The sequence below is a fragment of the Carica papaya genome, chromosome 2 (genome assembly GCF_054855325.1).
Source record: "Carica papaya isolate Zhongbai chromosome 2, ASM5485532v1, whole genome shotgun sequence".
In the NCBI taxonomy this organism is placed as follows: Eukaryota; Viridiplantae; Streptophyta; class Magnoliopsida; order Brassicales; family Caricaceae; genus Carica; species Carica papaya.
In genome coordinates this window covers 34,326,662-34,352,214 of record NC_142310.1, presented here as the reverse complement: position 1 = coordinate 34,352,214, position 25,553 = coordinate 34,326,662, and the positions used below count along the sequence as shown (strand labels likewise).

At 33.4% G+C, this 25,553-nt stretch overlaps 4 protein-coding genes and 1 non-coding gene across 5 annotated transcripts; 4 read left to right on the top strand and 1 right to left on the bottom strand.

Moving 5' to 3' along the window:
* Window positions 1-1,908: 1,908 nt before the first annotated feature.
* LOC110812108 (Exostosin family protein) lies at window positions 1,909-4,231 on the top strand. The gene has a single exon (XM_022038784.2). It carries the CDS (start codon window positions 2,196-2,198, stop codon window positions 4,107-4,109), a length of 1,914 nt encoding a protein of 637 aa, XP_021894476.1. The 5' UTR covers window positions 1,909-2,195; the 3' UTR covers window positions 4,110-4,231.
* Window positions 4,232-4,611: 380 nt separating this feature from the next.
* On the top strand, window positions 4,612-4,683 carry TRNAG-UCC (transfer RNA glycine (anticodon UCC)). Its single transcript has one exon. It is a non-coding gene; the product is annotated as a tRNA-Gly (tRNA).
* Window positions 4,684-4,859: 176 nt separating this feature from the next.
* LOC110812152 (PGR5-like A protein) lies at window positions 4,860-7,542 on the top strand. The gene is made up of 7 exons (XM_022038842.2): window positions 4,860-5,213; window positions 5,343-5,405; window positions 5,497-5,583; window positions 6,205-6,439; window positions 6,694-6,767; window positions 6,878-6,976; window positions 7,215-7,542. The coding sequence occupies exons 1-7, from the start codon at window positions 4,974-4,976 to the stop codon at window positions 7,293-7,295; spliced, it is 879 nt and encodes a 292-aa protein (XP_021894534.1). The 5' UTR covers window positions 4,860-4,973; the 3' UTR covers window positions 7,296-7,542.
* Window positions 7,543-7,929: 387 nt separating this feature from the next.
* Window positions 7,930-11,725, bottom strand: LOC110812153 (Rab5-interacting family protein). Its single transcript, XM_022038843.2, has 4 exons — window positions 11,330-11,725; window positions 10,801-10,904; window positions 8,489-8,618; window positions 7,930-8,383 (listed from the first exon to the last, which is right to left on the bottom strand). The coding sequence occupies exons 1-4, from the start codon at window positions 11,465-11,467 to the stop codon at window positions 8,345-8,347; spliced, it is 411 nt and encodes a 136-aa protein (XP_021894535.1). The 5' UTR covers window positions 11,468-11,725; the 3' UTR covers window positions 7,930-8,344.
* Window positions 11,726-13,499: 1,774 nt separating this feature from the next.
* ORP3C (OSBP(oxysterol binding protein)-related protein 3C) lies at window positions 13,500-22,429 on the top strand. Its single transcript, XM_088214302.1, has 10 exons — window positions 13,500-13,738; window positions 16,671-16,764; window positions 18,143-18,259; window positions 18,536-18,608; window positions 18,702-18,820; window positions 19,044-19,165; window positions 19,722-19,898; window positions 20,325-20,469; window positions 21,342-21,520; window positions 22,022-22,429. Exons 1-10 carry the CDS (start codon window positions 13,641-13,643, stop codon window positions 22,266-22,268), a joined length of 1,371 nt encoding a protein of 456 aa, XP_088070428.1. The 5' UTR covers window positions 13,500-13,640; the 3' UTR covers window positions 22,269-22,429.
* Window positions 22,430-25,553: the final 3,124 nt, after the last annotated feature.

Below are 25,553 nucleotides of genomic sequence, written 5' to 3'. Positions count from 1 at the left end.
AATAAGATGATGAATTAAATAAATAATATAAATTTAATCCATTTATTAAATATATTTCTTCTACGTGCCAGTCATGTTTTTGGTTCAAGAACCCATCAACATGATCTTATTTTTTGCACATTAAAAAAAATGATAATCTAAAAAAAATATATATATTTAATAAAATCAGCACAATCTATTAATCATGTGATAATCATAATTTTAATCTAAATTTTTTGTATTATTTGTAATTAAATAGACAAATTATATTAAAATCATAATTTTTTAAAGTATATATTATGCAATTTTGTTACTTTTAGTTAGTGGGTATATATATATATATATGTGCGTGTGTGTTATGATTCCCTTACGTTTTCGAATTGGAAAGGAATGGAATATGTTCTTTAATTGCCGTCTGCAATTGCTTTTCAACCATTTTTGCCAACCAAACACACTCTCTGTAATTTTCATCTCATTTCTATATATATATATATATATACGAGTTTATTAGGGGGAAAAAAAAACATTCTCAAAAGAAAAAGAAAAAGAAAAAGTGTAAAAATATTGAAATGCTTATTATTCTTGAAACAAAAATAATTAGTTTTGGATTATAAATATAATTATTCAATAATAATATAATTTACAAGTTTACCAATTAACAACTTGTCCGGCCTCGGAACTGGTTGAATGAATATGACAACCACAACTTAGTTGATGAGTAAAGTTAAAATAAATAATTTTGTGCACGGACACGTGTCACGATTTCAGTAATTATCACAAATTTTCTCAGGTTGCTCCAAATACTATTTGCCTTCTAAGTTAAAAACCAAACAGCAAAATCGACATCTACCTGTTTTATTCGATGTGTGTGTGTGTGTGTATATATATATATATATATATATATTTTATTGGTTTCTTGAAAATTACATAAATTAAACAATAAACAAATAAACCCAAATGCGTCGTATTGACGAAAATGACAAAATCAACTGCTAGTATATAATTACCAATTTATAAGAAGAAAAAAAAAATTAATTTAATTTTATAAGTCGTAATTGTTTTGATTTATTAAAAATAAAATTTAAATTTGAAAAAGAAAAAGAAAATAGTAATTGAATTTGTTGATTGCTTGGTGGGCCAGTCCAGTTATTCAAATTACCCCTTAAGTCAACGGCTTTTAAGTTTACAGCTGGTGTAAGTCTGTAAAGTTTCTCACTTTCACCAGTAGGATTTTATTTTATGGAATTTGAATTCTTTTTTTTTTTTTTTGAAAATTCAGCTAATATGATTTATTTATTTTTTAATTACTTTATAAAAGTTATCTTTACGATTTATTTTATAATTTTGGTTTATTCATATTCAAACTTTTATAGGATCATGTTTAAAATTTTAAATGCGTGAGGATCTTTTTTATAGAACAAACAGTTTTGTGTAAAAATATTAAAATTAAATCATATATATATAAAATACACACACACACACACACACACATATATATATATGTGCTTTCCTAATTTGCCGGGCCCAAAAATTGTGTTAGAAAGCCCTAATTATTTGCAGGGCCTAACAGTTGGGCTTTCGTCAAAGTTTGAAGTTGTAAGAGCCCAAACTGTTAAGTTTTGATTTGGATTTTTTCTTAAATTTTTTTAGAGAAATTTAAAATCTTACAACTTATAAATATATTATTTTAATTTTACATGAAACTTCACATATATATATATATTTAAAGTTCTAATACCTTAAAAAATAATTATAATTAATTACAATTATAATTATAATTATAATTTTTTTTTTTCATTAACTACAGACCCCCAAGATCTTTTTTGAGAGACCCTCAAATTATTTAAACAAAACTCTCTGATCCAACGGTTGTGATTAAACCTCAACTTCTGTTATTAACTAATTTACATGAATCATGCAAATTACAAAACAAATAAACCATTAACGTGTAAGAATTTCCTTAATTGCATTTTCCTGTAACGAAACCTTGAATCCTTCAACATCTTCCTTTCTCTCTCTCTCTCTCTCTCTTTTCTGAATTGCCTAACACTAAGCTTGAAGTTTCTATCGTCATCTTCCATATAAGGTTGCAGCACAGAGAACTTTCAAAGAAGGGAAAAGAGCTTTTCATGCATTTTCCTCAACACCCAAACTCAGTTTTTATCTAAACCCATAATCGAATATTGGTAGAAAAAGTTTGATTTTGGGTTTCATGCATGAGAAGACATCGAAAGGGAATGACGATGGAGAAAGCGATTACGACGAAGTATAGAACCCAATTCTGGTATCTCGCTTTAGCATCTTTTCTCTTGTGGATCTTCTTGCTTTGTCTGTATAATTCTTCTTTGTTAGTTAACAATAGCGAAGGAGACGATTTCACGACCGCCATTGATGTATCTGGGTCAAGGTTTGTGAAGGAAACTGTCAATGAAAATGACCTTGGTGGGAAAGAAAGAGGGGAAAAGAAGAAAACAGAGGATGATAAGGGTGCAATAATAGAAGAAACAACAGGGGATAAAACAGAGGATGATAAGATTATACATGAAATTGTTGAAGAGCTTGATAGAGAAGCAAGGAAAGAAGAGGATGTTAAAAATGGTGGGCTTGAAAATGGTAATCAAATAATTGTTTCAGAGAATGAAAGGGCAGCGAAGAATAAAACTCGAGTTTCAGCCAGGAGGAAAGATGGAGGATTTGTAAATACTGAAGCTAAAAAAGAAGTTACAGCGAGAAGAAGCAGAAAAGTTCCAAGGAAACGAGAATCTGAGGGGACAAGTGTTTGGAAAAAACCCATTAAAGAGAAAACAGAGAAAAGGGTATTTGATTCTGAATCTTCCGATCCATGTGCAGGAAAATATATTTATGTTCATGAAATTCCAAGCATGTTCAATGAAGAGCTTCTCAAGAATTGTTGGTCACTTAGTTGGTGGACTAATATGTGTGAATTAACATCTAATCTCGGGTTAGGTCCTCATATTCCGGATTTAGAAAGAGTTCCTGGTTGGTTTTCGACGAATCAATTCACTCTCGAAGTCATCTTCCATAACAGAATGAAGCAATATAAGTGCTTAACAAAAGATTCCTCCATGGCATCCGCCATATTCATACCTTACTACGCAGGCCTTGATGTAGCCAGGTTTCTCTGGGGACCTTTCCCTTACATGAGAGATGCCGCTGCTCTTGATCTCATGAAGTGGGTTAGGGAGAAACCAGAGTGGAAAACAATGTGGGGGAGAGACCATTTTATGATTGCAGGAAGGACTACCTGGGATTTCATGAGGACTCCGGAGAACGAATCAGATTGGGGAAACCGGCTTATGATCTTACCAGAACCAAGAAACATGACAATGCTTTTGATTGAGTCTAGTCCATGGAATTATCATGGCTTTGGGATACCTTACCCTACATATTTTCACCCATCAAAGGATAATGATGTCTTCCAATGGCAAGCCCGAATGAGAAGACAGAAAAGGCGGTATCTTTTCTCGTTTGTTGGAGCTCCGAGGCCTAACTTAAGTGACTCTATCCGCCAAGAAATCATTGATCAATGTCGTGCCTCTCGTAGGAAATGCAGGCTGCTTGAATGTGTTTCAGGATCACAAAAGTGTTATAAAGCAGACCAGATTATGAAATTCTTTCAAGCCTCAACATTTTGCCTACAGCCTCCTGGAGATTCCTACACAAGAAGATCAACTTTTGATTCTATCCTGGCAGGCTGCATTCCGGTTTTCTTCCATCCGGGTTCAGCCTACGCGCAATACATATGGCATCTACCAAAGGATTACTCCAAGTATTCTGTTTTTATACCAGCAAATATAGTGAAGGAAGGGAAAGCAAGCATTGAGAAAGTCCTGCACCAGATTCCGAAAGGGAAAATTGTAGCAATGAGAGAAGAAGTCATAAGGCTGATCCCGAAGGTGATATATGCTGATCCAAGATCAAGAATGGAGACAATTGAAGATGCATTTGATATAACAATGAAGGGTGTTCTTGATAGAGTTGAGAAGCTTAGGAGTAAGATGAATAACGGGGAGGATCCTAATGATTTTCCAGAAGAATTTTCTTGGAAGTATAACTTATTTGGAAATGTGGAAAAACATGAATGGGATTCTTTCTTTGCAAGAACATAAAGTTTATTAGGGAGGATTTTTCTTTTTTCTTTTTTCTTTTTCTTCGAGTAGAAGAGATTCTGTAACATGATGGAAATCCCAGTTATCTCAGCTTTGTAGGAATTCAGTTTCTTTTCGTTTCATTTTTTCTTCTTTGTTTTCTCTTTACATTATTTTCGTTTACCATTCTGTAAATTATACCTTATTTTAATTTTTCTTTCGTTTTTCACGTTAACAAAATTAATGTGTTGCAGAGAAATAAATTAGTGTTTGCAAGTGTTCTGTTTATAAAATGATCATTAGACCCTTTTCAAATATATATATATATATATACATACTGTTAGAACACTAATGTTTTGGTAAAAAATTGAATTGTCAACCAAAAAAAACCAGAACAGATAATGAAGATAACAAGTATGTGTGCATAGTGAGCATACATAGGCAAAACCACCTGATCATAATAAACAAACAAATATAAAAAGAAATAATACGTATACTTGCTTGTGACCAGTCACATCAAGAGGCGTTTGTAGTCCAACGGTTAGGATAATTGCCTTCCAAGCAATAGACCCGGGTTCGACTCCCGGCAAACGCATTTTCGTCTTTTTCCAACTTCACTTAAAACGACGTCGTGGCTTACTCACAATCCAGGACCAATCACATTTGGGAAAATATCAGCGTGGGGCCGTCAACCAACCAGATCTTTACGCGCCGAAACGAACCAGAATTTCAGATTCACAAAAGGGCATTCTCGTAAAATTATCGCCGCATAAGCTCACAAAGATTCAGTAGCGAGTATAGTTTGTGGCGGAGACGTCTCTTCAACATTTCTTCCTCTCATGTTTGCTTTTGCCGAGTAGCAGAGCAGCTCTGCCTTCTGTGTTCATGGGGGCCACGTGCAACTCCATCGGGCCTCACGTGATCGGATCCTCGGCGGTCGTTGAACTTCCCAGACATCCTAACCGGACCGGAGCTCCGTTTTTGGTCCGGGTCTCCACGAGGAGCTGCAGTGGAGGAGGAGGCGTTGTATCGGCATCCATCTGCAACGAGGAGGGTCCTTCTTGTATCTACGTTGGCCCAATTGAGACTGCCAGCAAAGAAACTCTTGAAGCTCTTTATCGCCAAGTAACGCTTGAAGCTTTCTTCTTCTTTTGATTTTCAAACATTTTCCCAATTCTCTCAAAAATATGTGTTTGAATTTGTGATTTTGAGTAGTGTAATTGAAACTTGTTGGGTTTTTTGTTGTGGGTATAGGCCAGGGATGCTTATTACAGTGGCACACCTCTGATTGTAGACGACATGTTTGACCGAGTAGAGGTGAGTGCATTAACCCTAAATTGTTGTCTAAACTTTATGTTTTTAAACTGGTTTTCGAATTAAAATGATTTCTTTTTAATGGTTGGAATAGTTAAAACTACGGTGGTATGGTTCCAAATCTGTTGTCAAGTACCCTCGTTGCAGTCTTAGAGGACAATCAACCTATTCAGATGCAGAGGTAATTAATTTCTGTTTGGACAAATTTTGATTGTGTTTATTTATATATCCATCTTGGGAAGTTCTCTGTTCTTTTTACCGAATTGAAGTTCTTGTTAACTATTTTTCCAAAGTTGCATGATACATGTAATGTTTCATTTACATGTTTCTCAAAATATCTGGAGGATAAAAAGGAAGGGAAGAATAGGGAAAGTTACTAACACCTCTATACTGTAAGCAGTGTATAATATGTGTCTTTTTGATTTGGACAATTACCCCATATAAATGCTATTTCTAATAAATATAACATTCTTTAATTAATCTAATTTGAACTTAAACAAATTGAGGATAGAAATATAGTTTATTCTATTTATTTTTTCTTACAGTTACACTAAAATAATTATATTCTTCTCTACCTCACTTATAAAAACAACTGCAATGGGTGGATTCTGTTGTGTACTTAAAGACTGTTTTCGAGCTAGGCTGGAATTGACCTTGATCCCACTTAATTAGTAGATTCTTAAGTGTTAATTTGTCCAGTTGCTTTATTCTAAACCATAGAGGAGAACGGTTCTTTTTTTTTTTTCTTTTTTTAATTCTTTCCTCTCCGCTTGAATATTAAGTTGGCGTGGATGTAGGGCAGGAAGATCTTTCGCAGGTATTTGCCTTAGCAAGTATATGGATCCTGATTTTTGCATTTGGCAGTTCAGCATGTCTTCTGCCTGCAATCTACACTTTCAGTCTAGCGTATCAAGATTCGTTCTCAACAATCTCCTACACAACTCAAGCTTCTTCTCTAGGATTTCTTTCCACAGTGAATGGAGTTCTCTTAATGGCACTGGGGTCCGTGATTGGCTATCCAGTTGCATCAGCTGCTGGTAACAGTTACAAACTTACTGCCATGCTACATATAACAAGGAGTCTGATTAAGTGATTACCCGAAAAGATTTTATGCTTTATATCTTTGAAGTTAGATATAGCTACACTCTTTTTTCTGTTGATTCTGGTGGAATTTTTTATGTCTTTCAAGTTAAACAAACAAAATGAAAATTAGATTTTTTATTTGGCAACCTGGTTATAAATATATTGGTTTTTGTGTTCCAAATACTATAAACATGTATCTGTTTTGCAGTGAGAGTACTTCAAGGACTCTGGAGGAGTGACTTAGTAGCGCTGAAGGGACCGTGCCCAAATTGCTCAGAGGAGGTCAGTTTACCTTCTGAAGCTTCTTTTTTTGTTTCTCTTTCCTATTCAATATATCCAAGTACCATTTTACCCATCTCTTAAATGTTGAAGAAGCTAATATTTATATGCAGGTATTTGCATTTGTGAAATCAGATAAATCTATTATCTCTCCACATAGAGCAGATTGCCATGTATGTGAATGCACTTTGGAATTCCGCACCAAGGTTGAGGTAATTCGCTCTCGTATGATAGTCTAGAGCTTCCATGCAAACGGCTAATTCAGGAATTTTTCTTTTGAGGAACTTTTTGTCTATTGACCTTGATCAACCTTATTCCCATCCTACATCTTATGTTTAGGGAAAGAAATAGGAAGAGATGGGAAAGGTTGAAAGCTTTTTGGTAGTTGGTGTTAAGATCATAAGTCATAAAGTAGAAATCTTAACTATTTTCTTATGTGTTGTTATGCAGCAATCAATCTCAAGATTAGGCAGACAATGGGTTTATGGCCGAATTTATCTTGTGTCACGAAGAGGCAGAAATTGGCGTTAGAGATAGTAGGTCCCTGCTTGTTCATATAACCTTTAGGTGAGGGGTAATACAGTGCCAATTCTTTACTCCATATAAGAGTTAACTTGCTTTTGTTTTGCAACTTCTTGTTCTGGGGTTAAATTCTGACCAAGAAAAGAGATTTTTGTGATCTGAATAAACTGCTAAGATGTTGACAATGATCTTCTGTTGCAAATCAGTATATGTTCAGCTCCTATTGCTTGATATGAAGAGAAAACTTAAGCTTCAATTTGCACTATATTTTCCTAATTATGAATTATCACCATATTAAACTCTTGATCTTTGAATACCATTCTTAGTAGGACCAAATTCCAAATTACCTTGCTGCCTCGAGTAATAAAAAGTCATTTTAAGACACTACAAATCCAAAACTCTCAATTGAATTACGACATATTAGACATATGCTCGGATAGTCACATGACAATACAAATGAGGGGATAACTAAATACATCAAGTGACTTCTTAAGGAAAAAAATGAGGGCTAAGTTCTGTAAAAAGGCTAAATTATATACAACTGAATGATGCAAGATCTATTAATGTTTCGAGGGTTACTTTGATGACAAATCCAAAATAATTAACACACTGAAGAACAGTACAACTTTGACTCCGTCAAAAATTTTGTAGAGAAAAAATATGAAATTGAAACATGGAGCTCTGAAGCATGGGTACAAAGAATCTAAACTATACAAATATCCAGTCACCAAAAACAGAAAAGTCCAACAAAATTTGCTTGCACGCAAAAATTGCTTTGGGACTATAAAAACATGAGTATAATTATCTTCAAGAGTGGATTACCACAAATTGCTACATTGGTTGGAATGTTTATGAAGGAACATTGACATCAAATATCTATTTCCTATAATCCAAAACCTAACATCCATGGACTACCAATCCAAATGTTGGAGAGACAGAATTAATAAAGCAAATAGTGATGGCCTGCAAAACTTTCTCATTATTTTCAAGGCAATCAATGGAGCATCCTATAACAGATTAATGCGCTTGGAAGCAGCAGGGTAGCTGTACCAAGCAAGTCAAAAGTGCGCCAAGCTGTATACTAGAATCCAGGCCAGCTGAAAATCATACAAGAGCATTACGGTTAAGGATATTCACTTTCAAAATTAAATTAAAAAGAGAGCTTCTTGGTGGGAGGAGAATAGCAAAGAGATGCTGCCTACCAGAAACAGAGTTATAGAAGCAAAAAGTCCCTCTTGGAGAAGGGCTGCATGACCACCAAACTCTTCTTCGTCAATCTTTAGTACCATTGCATAATAACCATATATTATCCCAGAGGATATCAACAAAAATCTGCAAATAGAATTCACCTCTATCCAATCAAACCAGATTAAGAAAGCAAAATAACAAAAATCCATTTGTGTTGATCATAATTTACAAGATGGAAACATAACATCATGGGAAAAATTTTAATTAGGTTGGGGTGGGATGACGAGCAGCTGATGAGGGAAGGAGATTGAATATAGCATGAATCTGTCTAGCCTGAAATTGCAGAACCCGAAACCCATCAAGTTCACTCGTTACTGTGAAAATGTCAACAATGTGCTCTCCTAAAAAAACAATCCCTCTTCCTTTCAAAGAAACCTAATTATCACTAACAACCTTTCCCCTTTCTCCTAGAGATACATTAAGTTTTAACACCAGGTCTCCCATGACAAACACTGATTTACAAATATAAGAGGGTTGTTTTGAAAGAAATCAGTTGTTCTAAAAGAATCTAAATGAGTAGGAATGCTTCCATTTTTCCAAAATATGCTACTTCAATATCAGGATCCATTTGTTGTCAGACCACCATTTACTACTGTATATGCTATTCTAGTTCAGCATGTAAATGTTTTACCATCCCTCCTCCCTTTTTTATTATACCTCTTTAATTACTTCTATCTCTGTTGATGAGAATAAATATCAGAGGAGTGGCTCATCATAAACGAATTTGTTTAAACTCATGTAAAAATGAATTACCAATTTTCCATATGCAAAGTTAAGGAATAAATAAGAATTATGTCAACATAATATCAACTTGTCAATCCCTCAGTCTTTGGAAAGTAAAAGATGCGAAACTGTAACACCTCCATGATTGCAGGTGAGTACCATTAATAAATGAAAGGCATACAACCCCTCAATCCAACTATCAATGTACTTTCCCACTGAGTCCTCAATTATCTATTCATCTTTCCATAAGAACTTCTAACTCAAAAATACTACTGAAAAAGAAAACAAGATGCATGAATGTTACCTTGAGTGAAGAAAAATTCCAAACTACACACAATGACAACTCAAGTTTTTTCAATGAAGCAACCAAGACAACCATAGGCCCAGAAATTATACCAAAATGCTTGTTTTACAAAGTAGATAAAGCTTCTGTAGTCAGTTAAAGGGCTGTTGGCTCAACTTATTAGGTGTTTGTTATAAGCAGCTTTTAGCATCATGTTTTAATTTACTTATTTGGGAATGTAACTAGCAGGTTCCTTATTAAATGCTAATAAATAACTGTCTGAAGAAAAAAAAAAGCACCATTCAGTGACTTTTTATGCATTCATCATCTTCTTCGTATGTTCAATTCCCTGTTTAGTCATATATATATTTATATGTGTGTGCATGTACATATGAATAGCTGCTAAATATAATTAGTAATATATGGAATTTCTTTTTCTAAATCAAGAACTAAGTACTTGAAGTAATTTTAGATACCTACTACTTCAAGCATGTTTCCTTTGCAACACACACCCTTGGCCTTAGCCCATTCTCGTTTTGAGCATAAACAAATTAATAATTCTTTGATTCGGATTAGTACTAGTACAAGGGATCTTGAATTAAAAGATAGATTATACAAGCTTAACTAGAAGCTAAAACAAACAATCCTAAGAAATCGCAATAATCAGGTCACTAGATAATTTTTAGTATCGTAGATGCTACTACACATACAATCAATTCAATGGAATTGTTTGATCTTAAAAGGATCTTCTTTAATTTGACTTTTGAGGAGTTATTTCTTGGTCATTCATGGTACTAGCCCAACTGCCTTTGCTTCCTCTAGGGAGGGCAACATTTCAAATCTTGTTGGTCATGTATATGTAATCCAGTATTTACTCTACCAAATACGAAAATTTATGTGTGAACTTGATCCCTTGAACATCCATACCAATGAGGCAAACATAATACTTGATACTGATGCATTCAAGACATAAAAAGGATTCTAATATGTCGAAATAAATAAGGGTCAATATGGTCTGCAAATAGCAATTCAAAATGAAGACTTAACTATCTTATTCTCATGTATAGTACTCTGTAATTTACTATATATATGCAGTTATTTAAGTCATTAATAAAATCTCAAATGATTATAAATATAATGAAATCATGCCATCAACCCCACTAGTCCAACCATTCAAGTAAATGCTACATGATAAACTGACAATAGAAATGATTGTGTCAACCGAGCTAAAAAAAAAAAGAAATCCAAAGATCAACTCACATGACAATCCATAAGCCCCCGACCACAGGAATGGCACCCCATAGCAATCCACAGACAAGTGCCACAACTTGTCGAATCCAATGCAATACATCTCCCAATTGATCCTGGCCCAAATAAATCTTAACTCATAAGCATGAATCCAAACAATAAAAAACCAAATTCATAATTATGCACTTATCCATTGAAAAGGAAGTTTCATGAATTTCTCTGGAAGAAAAAGACGACAACTGGTTTAACAGAAAATAACTTAAATTTCTCAACTTACGGAGGTCGGTTCGCAGAATTAAGCACAAAAAACTAATAGAAGCTACCCAAAGAAAAAACACTACCGGCTTCGGTTCATTGTGCTTGCAAAAATTCAATAAAGAAAAATTAAGAGGTTGTTAAACTCCCTCTTATAAGCAACTAAACCTTACTCCTGCTAACTTCACACGGATGCAATTGCCCAGAAATCACCCAAGTTCTAACCAAACTAAACCGAACAAAAGTCAATACCATCAATAGCAACGATTACAAAAACTAATGATACCTTATCCCACGAAGCCTCGGGATCTAACAATTTGGCGAATTTAAAAGGAGAGAAATGACCGTTCTGATGCTGCTGTTGTTGATTTTGTTGCTGCTGTTGCTGCTGAACATTGAACTTTACTGATTTCCCGTCTCTCATTCTCGATTTCTGACTCTTCGAATTCAGTAAGCGGATCTTCAGACGCACAAAACGAGGTCTTTTAAGCTATAATTTGAAGTTCAATTGCTAAATCGAAAGAGGTGAATCCTTAGGGTTTTAGTCTCTTGATTGATTTGAACGAAAATTAAAAATTGATAAAAGCTTCGCTGTAGATCTGAAAAGAGTAAAAACAGTGAGGTGTCTAAATTAAAAAAAAAAAAAAAAAAAAAAAGAGGGTTTAAAAATAAATAATGCTGCATGTATATCCCACTTTTTTTTAATTATAATTATAATTTTCTAAAAAAAATGTATTTTTTAATAATTAATCTTTTAATTAAATATGTTGTCATTTATTGGGCCACTGGCGCCCAAAGAATTGGGCCTTCTTTACTGGGCTTGGACAGCACTACAAAAGAAATTTTGATCAACATCACAAATTTTATTTTATTTTTCTTATTTTTATTATTTTTTAATAAATCACTTAATAATTTGTACTTGAAAGGAATAGCTTAGAATTTCATTATTTCTCATCCCAATAATACTAATATTTTACCTCGTTAGTTCGTTGGTCATGCTCCAACGACCAAGTTAGGTTTAATCTCAGTAAGTCATGATGTTTTATGACAAAATAAACATTTTATAACAGGTAATATTTGATTTACTACCTTAAGAGTCATGATTCGATTGTAAGATTACTTTATCTACAAATATGAGTTGTTAATTTTGGGTTTGAATCTCAGTATTTTCTTGAAAATAAATTACGTAAAAAATAAATTATTGTATTTTTTTTGTGTAATTTTGTCAATTTTATCCATTAAGGTCAAATTTAAGTCTACACAAGACACGTGATCTCATTTTCTGAATACAAACCCAGATAAAAAGACGAGTCACAAAAGATAAATAGCAAACAAAATCACTACAATCGCACAATAAAAGACAATAGATTATACACCAACTTATAAGTTATAAAAATTGAGAATCAATTAAAAAATCACTTTTTTCACTAATACTATAATATTCACACAGTTAAAAACTTATAGAATTGGCATCAATACACAATTATAATGAAAACCATGCACTGTTCAAAATAAAATAAATATGATTTAGAGATTCAATATCAAAACTTAACAACTTAAAAAACTATATTTAACTTAATACTGACTCACATACCAAATAGAAATCAATTAGACTATTCACTCTACAAGTATAATATAGAGATTATAAAATTCGATATCAAAACTTAACGATCTAAAAAATTATATTTAACTTAATACTGACTCACATATCAAATAGAAATAAATTAGATATTCACTCTACAAGTATGATATATAAATTATAAAATAAAGAGAATAAACTAAAATTTAGAAGTTATCTTATTTATTTTTTATTAACTCAGCATACAAAATATATAGTAGAATGCATATAATTTTTCGAAAATAAAACAAGTTAATGCTAATTATAACTAATAGAAATATTAAAAGTTAATTAATGAGAATGATTATTTATTTATTTATATTAAATTTGTAGACATAAAATTTAACTTATTAGTTTAAATATTTCATAAAATAATCAACCGATTATGCTTAGGTTTGGTGAATGGTGAGGGTTATTGCAAGGGAAGTTGCTTCGGGGCAGTAGTGCCTGACTTAGCTTTTGCTGCGTTTTTCAAAAAATATTTTATATTAATTAAATAATATATTAACTTTTGTATAATATTTTGAGAGTCAGCTGCAAAACTACTAGTTTAATGAGTGGTCCAATTTTCCTAACCATATTATTATTTTCACATTATTATTTTTAAACAAAGGTGTTGGACTCCTTTATATTGCTTTGGGGAAAAATTAATTTATCTTAAAATGGAAAACAAATTTTTTATTTATTTTTATTTTTTTAAAAAGAAACTGCCACCGAATTGCATCTCTACTGCCCACACTCTTCCATGTTCTTTCTGCGAGTACAGATCCCACCACTCTGTAACAACGCCTCTCTCTCTCTCTCTCTCTCTCTCTCTCGATCGATTGCTTTCGCGAGATTGCTGGAAAAGGAAATTATCGACTGCGCTTAAGGGGAATTCAATCGAACTGCAATCGCTATTGAAATCGAAGAAGCTGAGATTAATTGGAGAAATTGAAGTTAGGCTCAAAAGAGCGAATTATAGAGGGAGAAAGAGACGATGGGTACTCCGGAGAAGAAAGAGAGCAAGGGATTTTTCGCTGCCATGACTTCTGGTTTGTCAATGTTTGGCAACGCAATGCACAGATCTGTCAACGGGTTTGTTCTCTTCGTTTCTTTTTAGTTGGATTTTATAAAAAATTTGCGCGTATTATACGTATATATGTTTGTGTACATGTTCGATTTCCCTGTCTGAAATTTAGGTTGATTTTTCGTGATTGGTTCTGTTAATGAGATGATTGAGCTCGTGGAGTGGTCTAAAAATGTTGAGAGGCAGTCTGGAAGTGATGTAGGACAAATTAAGGTTAATTTGCCTGTTGAGGAATTTGGGAAAAACCTAGGTATCATATATGAAGTTTTTAGTTATCACCCTAAGATCTGATCGAATCACATAATTAGGTATTGAGAAATTCTCAAAGTACTTGTTGAATCATTGCATGGTGATCTTAAAAAGAGAATACTAAGGTATCTATCGAGTGCCAAGATTAGACTAAGAAATACTCCTAATAAATGTAGGAAAACAAGACATAAATAAACAGAAAAATATTGAAATAACCTAAGTAATAAAATTCTTAAATTGTAAATTTCTATCATGCTTATGCGCCATTAATCTCCCTGGGTGGGAAAACCTCAGCTCTGTTGAGTTGGAATCATAGAATGTAGCATGCATGACAGGGTTGAACTTTTCATTGAATAACTGAATGCTGATCCAAACGGAGATTATAGAGATATTAATAGAGTGCCAAATTATCTTTTTTCGAATAGGATTACAAAATACTAAAAATAAATTAATAGTATAATTCTTAAATAGTAAATTACTGCTATGCCTGTGCACCATCAAGAAGGAATTGAATCGATCAAACTGAGCTGAATCTGTTAATCTAGCTAAACTGGTTGACTTTACGTTGGTAGGAACTTTCCAATTCTGCAACACACACGTCTTATGCCACCTATGGTCAATTTGCTCTGGAATTGTCTGATAGTTCTGGTTCTAGATCTCGTGTCATTGATCTTTTGGCTGGAAAATTGGATATAAGAGAAGCAAGCTCTGGATCTTCAGCTGATGTGAGGTGTTTCCAGGTGATATTAGCAAAAAAGAATTTCATGGACTGGCTGGTCAGACTCTTCTGAGTGTTGTTTTACAACTCCTCTTAGCAGTAGCTAGACTTTTCGGTGAAGCCAGTGGTTTGAGATGATTTTGAATTTATATTTTTTAACCAAGGGAAACCGGATAGTTTTAGCGTACAAAGAGTAGGAATTTGTCTTTCTTCTTTTTCATTGAAGATAGCTAGAAAGTAAAAAAGTGGTAGTAAGAACAAGACAGTAGAGGTTAATAAGCTGTATATCTTATTGCTCTATGCGACACTAGAAGGATAAACTGAAATCGTGTTATGGAACTGCTCATGTTACTATGTTAGAGGGAAAATTAGTTGTCACAGGGATACCTATAATAATAATGGAAACACTAAGAATTGATTATTTTTTTTTTAAGAAAAAGTATAGTAACTATATTAATAAAGTACCAAAAAAGAGGGGGTACCGCCCATTTACAAGAGATTTACAAATTAGTTAGTATATCAATGACATCCCCAAAATCCTCAGCCTTGATGATGTCATGACCTAACACAAGAAAACCGAAATAATTAAACCATCTCTCTCTTAACTTGCTAATATTTATTCACATTTCCCTCAAAAACTCTCAAGTTCCTCTCTTCTCATATGACACAAAATATGGACAGGAGAATGAATCTCGCAATTTCTGTTTTTAGTCCATCGCCCTCCCTAGCCCGAATCTCATCCTCAATCGAACCAGCAGGTACCCAACAAATGCCAAGCAAACCATACACCAAGCTCCACAGTTCAAAAGCAATAGGACATCTGAGCAGAAGGTGGCAGCCTTCCTCTTCCCTAAGACACATGCAACATCCATTCACCAGAGTAACACCTCTAGTCTTCAGTTTATTCAAGGTTAATATGCTTTCCCGGCAAGCCTCACAGGCGAAGAAAGCCATTCTAGGGGGTGCAGAATTTTTCCAAATTAATTTGCTAGGAAAACAGGGGGAGTTATTCAGCATATACCCCATCAGCTTGCAGTAGTAAGAGCTAATAGAAAACTCGCCATTTTTGCTGCCCCTCCACAACACCTGATCTTGATCGCTGCCCATTTGAAATTAGGAAATTTTCTTCAACATATTTTCATACTCCTCCGCCTCCCAGTCATTCAAATTTCTGCTGACATTAACTGCCCAGATACGTCTATTATTCTCCCACGAATCGGTCTTTTCCACCGGCATATCTTTGGCTTGTGCTATCGTGAAAATTCTAGGGTAGCAGAATTTTAGAAAACCCCCTCCAACCATGAATCATGCCAGAATCTAGTGTTATTCTCTCTTCCCATTTTCCCAGCCAGGTTTTCCTTGAAACCAGGCCAGCGCATCTTGATTTTCTTCCATAAACCCAGGCCATGACCTCTCTCGTCCACCCTGCCCACACCCATTAATGCACAGCTCTGCCACCTAGCCATAATCACCCTTCTCCACATTCTTCCCTCTTCTCTCAAGAATCTCCACAACCATTTTCCTTGCTAAGCTTTATTGAATTCCACCAATGATCGACTGTATAGTAAAGATTACCTGAAGTATCCTATTATTCTCTAAGATATATAGGAAATATTCTTAATTCTCTAGCAATAACCCACTCTGAGAATGAATTAATGTACATTAGTCTAGAGCTGGTGTCAGCTACTTCTCATACCTTTTCCTTGGCTCTCTAGGAGCTAGAACATTGGTTAAATCCCCCGTGCACAATGAGCAGGGTACTGCTGATAAGTTGCTGGGGCATGTATTCAACATTGTGATTCCGCCATTCCATCTATAGTCTTCCTCTCGAAGTTGGACACTGGATCCAATTTGTGGCAATGACCATCTTCATTTCTTTCCTTTTTTTCCCTTGGTTATTTCTAAGTGGGTGCACTCATATATCTCTATGTTGGTTTTCCATTCAGTAGTATCTTATACTTTGTCTGCTCCAGGCTTCTTGGTTATGAAGGTGTAGAAGTCATAAATCCTGAGGGTGGCAAAGAAGACGCACAGGAGGAAGCTCAGAGAGGAAGATGGAAGGAGGAGGTATGTGGTTCCCTCAATTAATTTTAGTTCCCTGTAATATCTGTGTGCTGGAAAGAATCTTGGCTCCTAGATTTTGCTTTTTGCCTTCTTGAAAATGATGGTTGAATCAATAATTCATTAGTATTTTATTTGAGGAAGCAGTATTTTATTTCCAACTTTCAACTGTTAAAATAAGAATGGCGTACTCTGTGGTTTTACTTCTAATATTGCTGTGATATTACCTGCTGCCACGGCAGGGCTCGTGTTTGTTTGATTTTTTCTTTTAAAAAATCAAAATAAATATACCTGATAATGTTGTTTATCATCATGGTTACCAAATCAAGATTCAAATTATGAATTGAAACCTTATTCTTTGAATTGAGAAATGAATTGAGTTCTAAGATTTGGAACATAGTTCTTTAATTGAACTTCAGTATTATGTGTGTATATAAAACAAAAAGAGAATGCTTTTAAGAAATTTAATATATATTTGATTGGCATTGGAAAGACCATAAAGTATTTCCAATCAAAATGATTTAATCGAAATATTTATTTTTTTTAACATGTCAACAGTTTTGTAACCTATATTATCCTTGAAATAATAAGTAAATCAAAATGAGTATCTGACCTATTTAACTAGGTTCATATTTCACATGTTATTCGCTTATTATATCTCTACTGCTCTTTCTTTTTCAATAGATTTTGTTTTTAATCTTTATCAAACTTTAAGTTATTTTTTCCAATATATAACAATGTGTAACTTATTTAGTATCAAAAACTCAATGTAGGAGCTAATTAATATAAGAATTAAGACAAAACCTAGACGACCCAGTTGATATATTATTTTTCTCCTTCTCATTAGTGTTAATTCCATTTTTCTATACCGCTATGTGAAAAATAAATTATTTTTTGCTCTTTAGACATTGAGTTTAGGTTCAAGTCGGCTAAACTAACATTTACTAGAATTAACCTAAACTTATGAGTTTCAAATGACGCATAAAATTCTCTCCTACAACCACTTGTGGATAGATTTTTAATGGAGAATTTCTTTTTGTAGAATATGTTATAGGCTTATAACAACTGTATTCCTAAATGATTTTGGTATAAATCCTTTTCTTTGAAAGCAGAAAATGAACTATGTGATGTCCGCCTTTTTTTTTTTTTTTTTTTTAATTTTTGGGTTCTTGTATAAGAATTTGTTAAGAATTATACTTTCCGTTACTCTTCTATTCTAAGATGATAGTTTTCCACTCTTCTAGATATTGTATAATTCCTTATATTGTCAAATTGATTGTCTTGTCAATTAATTTGGAATGCTCATTGAATACAAAAGTATTATATTTTGTGTCTTTCTTTTCCTGCTAATACTTTGAGAATTATACTCTGATGGACTTAACAGGAGCGAGACAGTTACTGGAAAATGATGCAAAAGTATATAGGCTCAGATGTCACATCGATGGTGACACTTCCTGTTATTATATTTGAACCAATGACTATGCTTCAGAAAATGGCCGAGGTTTGTGCAATTTTTAGTGCAACAGTTTTAATTTTGTGGGCCAGCAGCCTTAGCTTAACTAAGCATATATCCCTCTTGTTCCAAGAAAAAGAAGTGAGTTTGAACCCACTCTTTGGGTGGTAGAGAAAGGCTGCAAGAGGGTTATAGTGTTCATTGTAAAAACTATGTTCCCAAACTCCTTTTCTTTTTCTTTTCATTTTTTTTTTCAATTTGTGTTACTCCCTGCAATATTTTGTTTCTTATATTAAAGCATAGAAGTCATGATTTATGTCACAGTTAATGGAATACTCCTACTTGTTGGATCGGGCAGATGAGTGTGAAGATCCCTACATGCGTTTGGTGTATGCTTGTCAGTATATTCTTGATTTGGTTTCTTTTTTTTTCTTTTTGAGGCATATGCAACTACCATCTTATGTTCAATGATATTTGTTATGTTATGCAGCATCGTGGGCTATATCTGTTTATTATGCCTACCAAAGAACATGGAAACCTTTCAATCCCATTCTTGGAGAGACTTATGAGATGGTTCATCATGGTGGGATTACATTTATTTCTGAGCAGGTGAGTTTTTAAGTATTTTGCCTTTACTTTGAGCTTTTTGTGATGTTGTTGTTCTCTTCTCTTTGTTTCATTCATTCTCTTTTTAAGATGCACAGAAGCCTTCCTTTTTCTCCTTTAAATGACATTCATAGTATGAGCACATCCAGTACTGCTCTATGGTTAAATTTTATGATCCTGCACTTCTATTTGAGACTGACTGTTTCAGTGAATATTGACATTTCAGGTGAGCCATCATCCACCAATGAGTGCTGGCCATGCAGAAAATGAGCACTTTGCTTATGACGTGACTTCAAAGTTAAAAACTAAATTTTTGGGGAACTCGGTGGACGTTTACCCTGTTGGAAGGTGGCGTTTGGCACTGCTCACTTCTGTCATTTATTTTTATTTGCTTCTCATCTTGGCATTCTTCATTAAATTCATGACCTCTCTGGATGCAAGGTTTTGATTGGTGTTTGTGCTTTTTCTATTACAGTAGTTTGTAAATGGGCGGCACACCCTTGGTGACTTATAATATACATTACTGTTAATATATCAAAAAAAAAGTTTTAAACAGTAGTTGAATTAATTTTCTGGATCATGTCTTTAATATCAGTACAGGGGTAACAATGTTTTATCTCCCCAAATCAATGTGCTTAACAGCTTTTTTCCCTTCTAAAACGTTTCTGGCTTTACATATCTAGATCCAATGTAACTTCTTCTTTTTGATGGTTTTTAAAATCTCAGTTTCATGTATATGGGTAGTTATCTTCAAATGTTTTCTCTTCTCTCCCTTCCCCTCTCCCCCACCAAAAAAACAAAAAATTCCTGGGTTATTCTGTGGTTCAATCTTTTGCTTTCCCTTTTGACTTTAGCTTTGTCTTTTAAATAATGCATGTTTCCATGTGGCCTTTTGTGTTTCCAGAACACGTGTAACCCTTAAAAGAGATGGTGTAGTCCTAGATTTGGTGCCACCGCCAACCAAGGTTAACAACCTTATTTTTGGACGAACTTGGGTTGATTCACCAGGAGAGATGATCATGACAAATTTGACTACTGGGGACAAAGTTGTGCTGTATTTTCAACCATGTGGCTGGTTCGGGTATTAGACACTTTCTGCATCAATCTTTCTTTTGAACTTTAACATCTGGCTTTTCAGATATAGATGTTAGTGCTCCAAAAGGAACTATAATTAAAACTGATGGCGTTATTGCATGGAAATATTGAGCATTTTCAGATGAAATTTCAGCTTGAAGTTTGGCTTAATAGATGTTCTGTTTTTTTTCTTGCTCAGAAGGTACTCTTATATGTAGCTTTGAACTTCACCACAACACTTTTAAACATAGGTTTAAGTGCCTTAAGAAATTCAGCTCAAGGTTTGACTTATTAAATTAATATTTTCCTAGTTTAGTAAATGTTGCTATCCTCAAGAATCTTCCCACTGCCACCTTTTGCTTGGTACCTAATATTTTTATTCTTTGGTTATTACCTGCTATTGGTGATTGAATGCCATTCATTTCTTTTTCAGAGCTGGAAGATATGAGGTGGATGGATATGTTTATAATGCAGCTGAAGAACCAAAAATATTGATGACAGGGAAGTGGAATGAGATGATGAGCTATCAACCATGTGATATGGAAGGGGAACCCCTTCCAGGCACAGAGTTGAAGGAGGTTCTTTCTTGAACTTTGGCCTTTCCTTATGTTAAGCTTGGTGACACTTTGTTTTATTAAAACACCAAAGCCCAAGCTTACATTATTTTACAATTACACTGCTATATAGAATATGGGTTCACAAGGTGTTACTATGAAAAGCCTAGCTGATTATGAGTTTAGAATGCATTTATCTTTTCTCCTTTTTTGTTGTCTCTTTAAGGAAAAGTTAACTAAGAAGAAGATGATGATGAATTTAGATGTCTGGCCCTGATATCATGCTTATTTGTTGACTTTTCTTTGACACATAGGGTGTATTTATCCTTCCAAGGTGTACTTATAGGATTTTTGATAGCTTGTTTAATTCCTAGACAGTTTTTTGAAATTGTCGAAACTTGATCTCATGCAGATACTATTTGTTGCTTTAAATTCTTATGTTTATCTCGCAGGATTGGAGGTTTGACCTCCATTTGGTACATGAAATCATTTTCAAGTTTTTATTCTCTAAATTCATTAGTTAATATATAAAGTGTATATGTTGGTTAAAAATGAAAATAAAAATTTACAAAATAGTAGTGAAACTTTACATAAATCTGAGAAGAATTGAAAGTTGTTTTTCATTTTCTTTAGATAAAAAAAAATATTTATGCACATGTTCTACACTAATATGGACCACCTGTTCTTTTATGTAACTTTTGAAAATGAAAATCACAAAGTGTTTTCATATGATAAATGCAGCCTCATATTGGGTGATAAAAAATGTAGTTTTAATTTCAGTGGCATGTCTACTTTCCTTCAATGCTAGAAGGACAACAGGCAACATTTCAAATAAAGAGTCTATTAAATGGATTTTTGTTCGAATTCAAGTCATGGACCCTTCTTGTGTTATGCAGGTTTGGCATGTTGCTGATATTCCTGAGAATGACAAATTTCAGTACACACATTTTGCTCATAAAATTAACAGCTTTGATACTGCCCCTACGAAGTTGTTAGCATCAGATTCTCGTTTGCGTCCTGATCGATATGCTCTTGAGCAGGGTGACCTATCCAAATCTGGTGCAGAAAAGCACAAGTACGTGGCTTCATTCCATCTCTCTGTCAGTTGCACTTGTACATTTCGTCTGAAACCTTCAAATATGTGGCTATAGTTTAATGAATGAACAAACTGCTGATTTCATTTCATAGAGTCTGAAATTTTATTAAACGGAATTTAATGCTATTGTTTCTTGACGCTGAGCTGATGATTTCATCATTTAGTTTGCATTGTGACTTTAGGGCTGTTGATCTATGTTTAAACTGTTAATTTTCTGTTCCCAATGTTGCTGAGGAATATTTGTTTTATTTAAAGTTTTTTCTTAGTTCTATTCCTTTACTATGGGAGCTGAGTGGGATAGTGCATAATTTGTTCACGATTTCTTTTCCCATTTGAATCAAGTTATTACATGTGAAAAAGGAGGTTAATGTTAACCGTCTCCCATGAGCCATTCACTGCTGTTTTTTTTTGTACTCTCTTTAATGAATTTGGCTTTTCAAATTCGAGGTACTTTGGTCATCTTCTTGCCATTTCTTTCAGTTTGGAGGAGAGACAGAGAGCTGAGAAAAGGAATCGGGAGGCAAAGGGCCATCAGTTTAAACCAAGATGGTTTGATTTAACTGACGAAGTTACACCCACACCTTGGGGTGAATTGGAGGTTTACCAGTACAATGGGAAGTACACTGAACATCGAGCTGCTATTGATAGCTCAGACAACAGCGATCACATTGATGTCAAATCAATTGAGTTTAACCCATGGCAATATGGTAATCTATCTGCTGAATGAGGTATTTATTTTCTCATGAATGTTTGATGGATTTTGCAGTTAGACTATAGAACTTTTCGGTGTTATACGTGGAAGTGATAAGTTGTTTGTTGGCATGTGTTCATTGTATCTTATTCCATTAATCATAGTTTAATTATTTATAGGAATTTTATTATTGTTTCCGTTGTTTTTCTTGCCTTTCGTTTCTTCCACTACCATTCTTTTAGTGTTTACATAATGAGAGTGCTTTTTATTGAAAAGAGGAACACTTCTCATCTGGTACTTTTATAGGTCTCTATATGTTTATGTATAAAATAATAAAATAAATTTGAAAAAGAAAATACACCCAAAATGTGCCGTTAACAATACATAATACAGTTACAGAAAGATAAAAATAAATAAAATTTGAAATAAGCATAGAGTTTAATTCTAAACATGCACTAAATAAAATAAGAGTTGAAGAAAAGAAAAGAATTTAGCTTTAAAATCCATTAAAAAATAGAAAGATAAAAAAAATAGGATTATAGGAGATACAAGAACTAAAATGGAAATCAATTGAACAAGAAATATCAGCTGGGTTAAAGGTAGAGGTTGGTCATTTCGAGATAGATTATTTTAAATAAGAAAAAATCTGCCTAAAGCATTGGTTCTTCTATCCCCCCAATAGGTATGTTTGACTTTTTAAATTTATGTCAATGTCAACACTTTTTCTTGGTCATGAGTATGACCGAATGAATTGATACTTGTATTTAATTAGATAATATATATGTAGTTTAATATCATTTTACATACTAGTTGAGTATTGACAGCTGCAAGGTACGGTTTTTATTCTTCGCTTCTAATTGCTGGAATAGTTATGAGGTAGAACGAATAATAAACACTTATTCACATAATAAAAGAGGATAATATGATAGAATAGTGAAAGGATTATTGCTAGTCAAGCCGAAAGGTTTCACCTAGGAAGGATTTCCATAGTTGTGTCACTAAAATGTGGAACTTCAGTGGTACATTCACGAGCTTGATAGCAAGTCCAATATTTGCTGGGGTATAAGCTGTAACATCATGTCATTTTGTGGGAAGTTTCCAATGGCACATTGTATTTTACTGTTATGTTTATGGTCCGCCCATTGGCATGGGTTTTTATGTTTGAACTTTCAACTTCTGTTAGGAGGGACTTGTTATCTTTGATTATCGCCCCTTAGGGGTTCTATGGTAATTTCTTAATATATCTTAGTAACCTTATGGCTGTCGGGCATAATACTAACGACGTACCATAGTAGCACCTCTTCTAGCAGCCTATGATGACATATTATTATTAGGGTATCAAAGTAAATTCATCTGGGTAATTAGTAACTTCATTTAACATGAGAATCTCATAATTTTCCTTCATAAAAGGATATGTTGGTTTCATTACTGTTGGCTTTTAAGTCTTCTCCTCTGTCACTCCGTAAAAAGAGTGATGTTAACGCTAAAAATTAGCCTTTAGTTTGTTCTTTCAAAGAACAAATTGATGTGGTAATGTTGCATGGTTGTCATAACGAGAACAGAAGATAACATCATATATGGGGAGAGCATGCTTCTTCCATGGCCGTGGGATGTTAAAGGGATAGCATTATAGAAAAATTTTCATTTGTGGGTAAATTGCGGTGATTTGCTGCTTTACTTAACTATGTTCATGTTCTGAAAAAGAACATTGAACCATCAGAGTAAACATTATAGGCTATGGTTGGAAAAACCCAAATTTTTTGTGGAATTCATTTGTAAATTTACAATTAGAAATGATGAAGAGAATTCTACTTTAAATGGTAAAAACTTACTTTATATGTAATTAGGATAATAGATTATAATTTCATGAATTCTGATAGGATTTAGGATATATATCAATCTAATTTTTACATAGACTATCATATGCAGTCATTTTTTTAAATTATTTTAATATAATGTACAAATTCTCTAAATTAGAATAAATATAAATTTAAAAATGGATTCTATACTACTTATATATATATATATATATATGTTCCATAGTTAGCAGTAAAATTGAATTCAAGTTCATGTGATTGCTTAATTGTTTTGGTGGCTATTAGAATTCGAGTTCTGGATCAGACAAATGGAGAATAATTTTCTGTAGAATCTGTCCACTATTTGATTGGATTAAAAAGTGGATTTTTTTTTTTTTAAAGTGTGCAGACGTTGATTTGGATTATCACCTTGCTGAATAATTAATAATGAGATCTTATTCTTTTCATAACAATCCATAGCATCATAATCTATTAAAGACTAACTTTTTCTTTGATAAATTATTAATTTAGTTCAAAAGTCATAATAATTTTTATAAATCTGAAGGATTAAATTATAAAAATAAATAATGTCAGAACTTAATTGTAATGTGACAAATAATTCAAAACATCAAAATAATAATTTTGGTTTACAAAGAATGATGGTATAATAATGTCACAACTTTGGTCTTTAGGATCTTGTTGGCCTAAAGATGTATATTTTTAATGGCAGATAAAAACATAATTCTCTCATTCAAAAAAAAAAACTAGGAAAACGCAATTCCAATAAATACATACACGAGTTAATTTCTTGAAGAAAAAGGCTCTATAAATCGTGCGGGTTAATTCATGATCTAAGATTGAATTGTTAGGAGAAAGAGAGTCTTCCCTTAAGGCTCTACCAAACTCTTTAAACTTTACTCAGAGCGGAAGGTAGCCTACATGTTCACGAAACTCTTTTTAAGTTTACTTAGGGTAGGGTGGAGCGGTGTTTTACCATAAACCCGCATGGTGCGAAGCCATGCAAAGGAAACCAATTTTTTAACAACTCGGCTTTAGGTTGGGGAAAATTTTGAGGCAGATTCAATCTTGGTAAAACTTGTTCTGAATCCACTCCATTGTCATTCAATTTTTTAACAACTCATGTTTTCCCCTTTTTCTTTTCATCCCCACAAAATACATGTTCTTTAGAAATTTAAATAAATCAATGACTCCCATTTTACATCTTAATTTCAATCATTCAACTTCAAATTTAAAAAATAAAAAATAAAACCCTCCTTATAAAAATCAAATATTTATCATAATTTTTATCTCCACACATTTGTACAACCGACATTTTGTTTTGCAAGCAAACCTATGCAACCCCCATGTTCTTAGGATTACAAAAAAATATATTTTACTCACTCAAATCTCCCATTTTCTTCCTCAACCAAAAAAAAAAAAAAAAAAAAAAATTATACTCATTAAAATTTTCTTTGTTCCTTTTTTTTTTTTTTTTTTTTTTTTTCAATTTTGTCATGTTCATAGA